This window comes from Xenopus laevis, chromosome 3L, assembly GCF_017654675.1.
Source record: "Xenopus laevis strain J_2021 chromosome 3L, Xenopus_laevis_v10.1, whole genome shotgun sequence".
NCBI classification, from domain to species: Eukaryota; Metazoa; Chordata; class Amphibia; order Anura; family Pipidae; genus Xenopus; species Xenopus laevis.
Window position 1 is genome coordinate 17,480,229 of NC_054375.1, and position 8,735 is coordinate 17,488,963.

General features: G+C 39.5%; 1 protein-coding gene across 4 annotated transcripts; it reads right to left on the minus strand.

The window, feature by feature from the left end:
• Nucleotides 1-5,430: 5,430 nt before the first annotated feature.
• On the minus strand, nt 5,431-8,499 carry med7.L (mediator complex subunit 7 L homeolog). 4 transcript variants are annotated; one of them, XM_018251248.2, is made up of 2 exons: nt 8,123-8,499; nt 5,431-6,599 (listed from the first exon to the last, which is right to left on the minus strand). In XM_018251248.2, the coding sequence occupies exon 2, from the start codon at nt 6,577-6,579 to the stop codon at nt 5,893-5,895; it is 687 nt and encodes a 228-aa protein (XP_018106737.1). In that variant the 5' UTR covers nt 6,580-6,599; nt 8,123-8,499; the 3' UTR covers nt 5,431-5,892. The 4 variants fall into 4 exon arrangements, with proteins under 4 accessions (XP_018106737.1, XP_041441202.1, NP_001089696.1 ...); XM_041585268.1 differs by lacking the exon at nt 8,123-8,499 and adding an exon at nt 7,905-7,994; NM_001096227.1 differs by lacking the exon at nt 8,123-8,499 and adding an exon at nt 7,937-7,959.
• Between the last annotated feature and the right edge of the window lie 236 nt (nt 8,500-8,735).

An 8,735-nucleotide genomic window follows, 5' to 3' on the forward strand; every position in this document is an offset into this window, starting at 1 on the left:
AATATTTTTTTTAAAATTAGTTAACTCCCATAACATATAGGAATTGCATGTTGTTATTACATGATCTGTAGCTGGCCTGTTTAGTATTTCTGCTGTAGGGAATTATTACATACTGTGGGATCTGTTGCTAATGGAATGTATAAGTGGTATTATACTGAAATACTATATATAGATACCATATTATTATACTTTGTAATGTTTATTTTAGATTTGGGTCATGCAACATGGATGCCCTCATAGGAGTGAGTTATATACACAATGGAGCTTGTGCAATGACAAAAGAGAGGCTGAATGTGCTTGTTCAATCAGTTTTCACACAACACTGGTTATTATCTGCCCCTTTATCTGATGGTAGAGATTAGAAGTAGATAGGGCTGCCATCTGGCCGGGTAGTTTACCAGGCGGCCTGTAAAATGATGGTTGATCCCAATGTTAATAAATAGGGAAAAAAGATAAATATATAGGAAGGGTGATATTTTTTTCCAGAAAAGGTGGCAACCCTAGATGTAGAGCCATATAAACTCTTCATTAGGCCTTAAACCTCCAACCCCCACACAAACCCTGGCTCCACCCCCTGATCCACCTCTTATCTGCCCATACTGTGTCTCAGTTCAGCCCCCACTTTATGACATTGGGGCCCCTAGAAATTATGGGCTCCATCCAAATCCTGGCTCCACAATTCACCAATGGAAATTCACTAACTAACCAGAAGAACTGAACTGCAAAAGGTTAGAATGTGCTGCCCCCATCATGGAAAGCCTTCCTTGGGTGTCCCTCTTCTTATGCTCATTGGGCTTGGACCAGGGATTGCTTAGGAGTTTCCAGATAGATTGTCTAAGCTGCATTGCTAAATGGCTCAATATAGATCTACCCGTCTGGAATATCATGAAAAGTTAGTGGAGATAGCTCCATGTACCCACTGCTGCACGGCTGTACAATAGTGATGCTCTACTTGTCATAGAAATGCCTTGTGGCATGTGTATATATAGAAGATGTAGTGAAACTGGTGGATGGTTGTATAGGAAGGAGACCATGTGATAATGACCAATCCTTTTTTTTCCCCTCATTGATTTCTTCAGGTTGCTCCTTGTTGGTAGGGAGTGTGTGTGACCACTTGGGTAGACCATGTTAGGAGACAGGGACAGTTACATCTTCAATTAACCTAAAGCTGGACCCTATCTTGGTCAATTCCCATCCAACCTAATCTGGTCTCAATTTGAGTTGGTCTTTCTTGGCTGTGGGGAGGTAGTGATGCAAATGGGAGAGCTAGGCTTCAGAAAACTGAATGAAATTTATCACTACATTTAGTATGGAAGCGAGGAGAATTCAGAACATAATTTTAAAACATTGGGGTATTCTGAAATCAGACCCTATTTTGACATCACTTGATTTAAAAAAAACTCAATTTATTTACAGGAGGGCAAACAATCTACGAGACAAGGTGTCCCCGAGCATGCTACCAAATAAAAAGGATAAGACAAACTGGCTGAATGTTGTTGGAACATACAGATGTGGTGCGAACATCTGTAAATGTTGCAAATTTATAAATGTGTCAAAGGAATTTCAGAGTAGTATAACTAAAAAAATATATAATTGTCGAACATATGCAAACTGCAGGACATCAAATGTTATATATTTAATAACATGTCGCTGCGGTAAACAATATGTCGGCAAGACCAAGAGATGGTTAAAGGACAGGGTACTTGAACATCTAGCATGCATAAACAGGCTGGATATAGCCTCAGCAGTAGCGGAACACGTAATACAAGAACATGAAGCTAATGAATACTTTGTATCTCTCCAGGTAATTGAAGCAGTTAAACTGGGGAAGAGAAAAGGCGATATAGATACATTGTTGTCTAAGAAGGAAGTCAAATGGATGACCCTATTGGATACAGTTACACCATATGGGCTGAACAGAGAGTGTGAGATAAAAACCTTTATTGGATAGACTGCATTATATATATTCCGATTTTTATCAGTTAATATAATTTACTTTAATTTTATATGTTTAATTAAAGATATATTAATAGAATTTACCTTATTAAATGCAATATAATTTCTGACTAGTTTCAGATTATTTTGAATAATTTATTTATGTTTGTACGGAGCAGCGCCAGTGTTTCCAATACAGGTTTTTAGCAAATAATATTTTAAGATAGACTATATTTGGCCATAAATAAAAGTTCCCTATCTATTATATTGTTCTAACAAGTGGGTGGAAATCTAAGTAATAAATTCAAGTAATAAATAGAGATAAAGGAAATGCTTTCTTTTAAAAAAAGTTTATGATAAATATAGTGATACCCTAATTAGGTTTTTTGGTGTTATATGGATGTGCAATTTTAAACATGATTGGAAACGCAAAACCATATAAATGAATGAAAATACATTCCCCCCCCTTATGCTCACTAATGAAAGCACATCATTCTATCACTTATACACTTTTAAACTAAATTATTATGGTTAATGAATTACTCACTAAAGGATACCCCTTTTTTATAAAATTAATTAGACTATTGATTATTTATTTAATATTTTATTTATATATATGAGGTTATCGAATTAAGTAATCAAAGTACACAACACATATTTTCACTAGGATATTTCTTTAAAAAATTGAAAAAATTGACTGTTATTTTGATACAGATAGTCATGTGTTTTATTTTATATGTATAATTTTGAATATTTGTATATTATTTTGTGAGAACACTTCTTTTTCCCTTTAATTCATTAATGATATGCATAGGTGTCACTATTTAAGCACCTACACAGGTATGCACTAATTACTCTGATGAAGTGTCAGGCTTGCTGACACGAAACGCGTTAGTTGTAATCCCCCTCCACTGTACTTTTAATGCGCTTAATAAAGCCAACAATTTGATATTGAAACGCCTGACTCCGTGACTGCTTTGATCGGCGCTCCGTAGCGATACCATTGGAGTATGTATTCAGAAAACTGAAGCCTGTCTTTGGTTGTGTGAATGCAGCGCTGTGTTTGGCTGTCCCCCTCCTATTGTGCTTCTGTCAGGGACCTTTAGGATACACCAATCCCTCATTTTAAACAGGGACAATGACTGTAGCAGATCTATAGGGAGCTCCAATAAAGGGGGCATTTTCAGAAATAATATTAATTTTTAGCCCCAAGTAAAACCAGCACTTTATATTATTCATTGTTACTAAAACTAGGATTTTTTTTTTTTAAATATCCTATATGTCTCTTTTAACAGGATCTTATACAGTCCAGTGTAACAATATGTAAATGGATGGTTCACCTTAAAGTTAACTTTTAATTAGAATGGGCAATTCTTTTCCTTAGTTATGTTTTTTTATAGGCTTTTTGTAGCTGTCAAATGGGAGCCACTGACCCCATCTTAAAAACAGTCTACAAATTTATTGACATTACTACTTTCTATTACTCATTTTTCTTTCAGGCCTCTCCTATTCATATTCCAGTTTTTGTTTTTTTTCCGATGATTGCATTGTTGCTAGGGTAATTTGGATCCTAGCAACCAGATTTTTGACATTTCAAAATGGAGAGCTGCTGATAAAAAAAACTGAATAACCAGAAAAAGTAAAAAATGAAAACCAATTGCAAATGGTCTCAGAATATCATTCTAAAAGTGAATGCAAAGGTGAACAACCCCTTTAAATGCAGATATGTATAAATGTATGTAACACTGCTATTCTGTTTCCCTCCCTCTAGGGAAAGTGGCTAACATTTCGGAGTTTTGCTTCATCACAAGGCTCTCTTGGAACTGCACACATTGGAGAGCAGGCTTTAGCATATTCCACTTCACAGCATAACCCTATTCAGCGCAACAGGGGAACCTCCCAGGAGCCCACTTGCACCTACTATGACTTTGTGTCAATGACTTGTTATAGTCTATACACTATAGTGTGTAACTGCTAGATATTGTGCTGCATAGGTATGAAATACATATCAGAAAGAGACCCCTTTCATTGCAGACTCTCCAGCAAATAATCATTCCCCTGCCCTATCATGAATAAGACCTTCAGTTCCACCCCTGGTAACAATGGTATAAACCAGCTTAAAAATAAATTAGCAGTATATATAGTGTACCTCTTGTAGGCATGCCTGGGGGGTGGGGGACAGACAACTGGCATTTGGGGGTTGTCCACAAAAGAGGCTGGTAACTGTCACCTGTCCTGCAACTGATGGGTCTTCCTGTAACTTTACTGACATATTACGTATCAGCCTAGGGTACCCACAGCAGCACCCTGGGGTTACTGTATATGCTTCCTTCAGGGAACAACTGGCTGGGGAGGCCAGTAACTCAAACATTTTGGCCAGCATCTGCTAAGACTTTAGAATGGAGCTTACTGAATATTTCCATTCCAACAACCAGCATGAGGACGGAACACAAATGCAAGCAATATTCTAAATACACAGATCCTGGAACTCCTGTACTCATTTCAATTAAAGGGGCAGTTTCTTCCATTATTTTTTTTTTTTTATATGGTTTCAGATAGTGTTTCTGTATCACATCTCTTGTCCCTTCAGCTCAATGCCCACAATGTATTTGCTTATTTACTATGCAGCAGAGCATACTACTATCACGATACTATGTACATAGTATAACAGCTTTTATATTGGTTTCAGAACAGGGGCTGCACATCTCAGCTCTTCCACAACTCTCCTTAAACGTAATAATGATGTATCAGCAAACATCAAAGGCATCTTTTAAATGGGTGGTTCACCTTCAACCATTAGTCATTATTTTTTTTGTATAGTTATTAATTTGCCTCCTCCATCTGACTCTTTCCAGCTTTGAAATGGGGGGTCACTGACTCCCTCTACAAAACAAATACTCTGTAAGGCTACACATTTATAGTTATTGATACTTTTTTATTACTCATTTTTCTATTCAAGCTTTCTTCTATTCATATTCCAGTCTCTTATACAAATAAATATGTTGGTTGCTAGAGTAATTTGAACCCTGCTCCCTGCTGAAACCTAGTAACAGGATTGTTGCATTTGCAAACAGGAGAGCTGTTGAATAAAAAGCTAAATAACACAAAAATCACATATAATAAAAAATGAAAAGCAATTGGACATTTTCTCAGAATATCACTCTCTACATTATAAAAAAAATAACTCAAAGGTGAACAACCCATTTAACACAAGATATATGGGAAATATCTGAGAGCTTGCATGGAGTGTAATACACTGGAGGTGCACAAATAGTAGGAAAGGTGCCAGAAGTCACAAAGGGTTAGGGGCTGTAATAGAAATAGTAAAGGAACCAAAATAATAAACAGAAAGCATTAAAGAAGCACAGGGTAAGGTTTAAAAAATATGGAGACTGTAACAGTCTGTAACAGATAATGGTACCCAGTGTGTGATTTTTATGTTCCAATTAAAATGACTTACATATCCCCATTTAGAGAAAGACACATACACACCAATGATTTTAATATTGACTTTTAAATAAACATTTGATATTTCAGAACCTGTAAATAAGGTGAAGTGACCAGATTACATACATAGCATATCAGTTACCCAACATTCAAAAGTCTTGCCCAGTCCATTGTCTCTCATTATAGTTTAATCACAAATAAGCAGTTGCTTCCACTGAGGAGTTGCAGAACTACAAGCCCCATCATTCATTCTACAAATGAACTGGCATGGGAAACACTGAAAAATAGTAGCTCTCTTGTGTACGTCCTTTGCAAAGCATTGTAGAGAAACCACACAATAAACAGATATGTATGATGGGCAATAGCTGTGACTGAGTCCCTCTGGGACAAACATTTCCCTTGCAAATCCCCATGCTGAAAACAACCAACAAAAAAAGCTAAGCAATTGTTTTTTAATGAATCCTTGTGACTTTTAAAGTTCAAGAGTTCTGGTTAGGATTTCTTAGCTGTCTAGGTCATTTCATCGATGATACCACACATAGCTGCATCCTTATCTATTGTGGCCTCTTTCACAGAAGCTGCTGCTCCCTGTGGCCCCTCGTGATGGTCTGTACAGGGTTCCTGAACATCCATGGGTTCTGTTTTTACACTGACAGTGCCATCAGGAAGAGGGAGATCATCAGGCAGCGAAGCCAAACAGTTCTGGATCATCTCCACCACTCGTTCTAGGTGTTTCTGGAACCTCTCTGCCGTTTCCAGCCGCTGCCGTTTCTGCACCTCCATCATCACGCGCAGGGTTTCCCGTGCCTGGTGGGGCCTGTACTCATTAATAAGGTGGTGCATGTGAACAAATAATAACTTTAGGTCCTCCAGTTTCTCCTCCCTGCGGATGCTGCCTGGGCTTCGGATCAGGATGTCCAACATATCCAGGAAGTTTACCAGGATGGACATAAGTAGCTTTCGCAGCTCCTTCTTGTGGTCAAACTGCACGGGGTGGAGTCTCTCAATGCCCTGAGTTTCCAGAGGGCGGATAATGAGGTCGTCACACTGAAACTGGTTGCCGAACATCATGTAGCTGTCTTTTATGGGGACGGGAGGCTTGGGGGCCAGGCTTTTGCGGATGTTTTCATCCGTGTACTCCTTAATGTACTGCATGGGGGGTATTGGTAGAGCGCTGACTTGCTGTGGCTCCCCCATTATGAAGTGCGTAGGAGAACCTGTGAGACAGAGAGAAATAAGCTCAGTGTCCATACAAATGGTTTCAATAGCTCCCCAGTTATGATACAGGCTGTGCCTATAGCAGACATAGTTAAATCAGGTTGAAAATAGACCATAGTTCAGCAAGTTCAACCACTCCACATGAAACCCAGCATCCATACAAAGACACACCTACACTGACCCCTCCATACTCTCACATAAATAATATACACCCAATTCATATACTAACTACCGGGGGTGGGGTCGGCAGGGTCTGGGGCGGGGTCGGCATCAAGTTTGGACGCGCAGGTGTCCAATTCGGGGCACGCAGGCATCCAATTCGCCTCAGCGGCCCAGTGCGGGAGTGTCCGCGGCCCATTTCTTTGCCGCAGCCCAGCGGTTGGGGACCCCTGTGCTATTATAGAGGTAGAGTTCGAGGGGCACTCACTTGTCTCCAATCTCTTATTATTCCGGGTGCACATCCCACAGTGTCCCTCCACACTAGAACCACTAGTCACACAGCAAAAGGGCAGCACTCCGTGCTTTAGTAAAATTGCCTTTATTTCCACATGCAGGGCAACATATACAGCAACGTTTCGAGCCACGCACGGCTCTTTGTCAAGCTAGGTTAGCTTGACAAAGAGCCGTGCGTGGCTCGAAACGTTGCTGTATATGTTGCCCTGCATGTGGAAATAAAGGCAATTTTACTAAAGCACGGAGTGCTGCCCTTTTGCTGTGTGACCCCTGTGCTATTAAACACATAGCAGTAACATGTTGTATCTAATAGATATTTTTCACTTTGAAATTAACTTGTAGTATGCTGTAGAGAGAGATATCCTGAGACAATTTGCAGTTGATTATTTATTATTTGTGATTTTTGGGCAATTTAGCTTTTTATGCAGCAGCATTTTGCCATTTCAGCCATCTGGTTGTTCTCTCTCTCTCTCTATAAAACATACGTAGCATTAAGAAACACAGGGACATGTTTACTAACGCAGGAGATAAATATCTGGAGAGATTTCTGGAGATGCTGCTCATAGCAACCAATCAGATCTTTGCTTTAGTTTTCTAACTTATAGGTTGCTGTTTAAATGCAATTGCATCTCCAAAAATCTCTCCATATAGAGAGGATATACAGCAGGCTGCATTGACACTTTCAGCCTAGCACACACATGCAAAATGCGAGGCACTTATAGAACAAAATGGCTCAAATATTGACAGGCAGTTGACAATAAGGATTTTTAAGGCGATTGATGCGCTTTACGGCAATAAATCGCGCAACATTTAACACTGACCACAATCAGCACCACCACCCACACTGACACCCAATCCCTCACGCGTGGACACAGTACAATACCGGTTCACACAGCTCCACCAATTCAACACGGACACAGTCTGCACTACACACAAACACCTTCCGGGAGTCAATAACAACTTCCGGAAAAGGCACGTCACGTTACGTCTGTGCGCTCTCTGGAACTATCCGCTTCAGTGAAGCGCATCCATCCATTGGCTGTTAACAAGAAACAATGTTGAATTATACCTGGGCGTGAGGCAGTGGGTTTTGGACGTGTTTCTCGCTGCACGGGGAGATATTTGGCGCTTTTTTTTGTGTGTATCGACAATAGCTTTCTTCAGTGGCGTGACCGAGTATTGAGTGCACGGAGGCTTGGTCTTACAGGTGATTTCTTCCCTATTCGTATAATAAAAAGAAAACTGAATTGGCTTTGCATTTTATTGGATTTTACATCTATGAAGTATACGTCGCAGTCAGTCCAGATACAGAAATGAAAATGTAGGCCTCAAACGCAGCCTATATCAAGTAGTCTAGATGCTAGAAGTGTTGGAACAGCAATGAACCCGGTAAGTTTGTGAACAGTGGAAAAAAAAAAAAAAAGGAACAATATTCCATAGGATAACATCATGAAAACATGTAAAGAGCCCAACTAACACAAACTTACCTACTATAAATCTAGTAAAAGAAAAGGGGGGCTTGGTAATGGTCTGACTGGATTCCTGACCGAAGACGAGATAATGGAGCAGGTCTATCTCTGACTAGGGTTGCCACCTTTTATGAAAAAAAATACAGGCCTTCCTATGTATTTATCTTTTTACCCTATTAATAACATTGCGACCAATCATCGTTTTTACTGGCC

Coding starts and splice junctions, on each gene's coding strand:
- med7.L (XM_018251248.2), bottom strand. CDS start 6,579: ATGGGGGAGCCACAGCAAGTCAGCGCTCTACCAATACCCCCCATGCAG.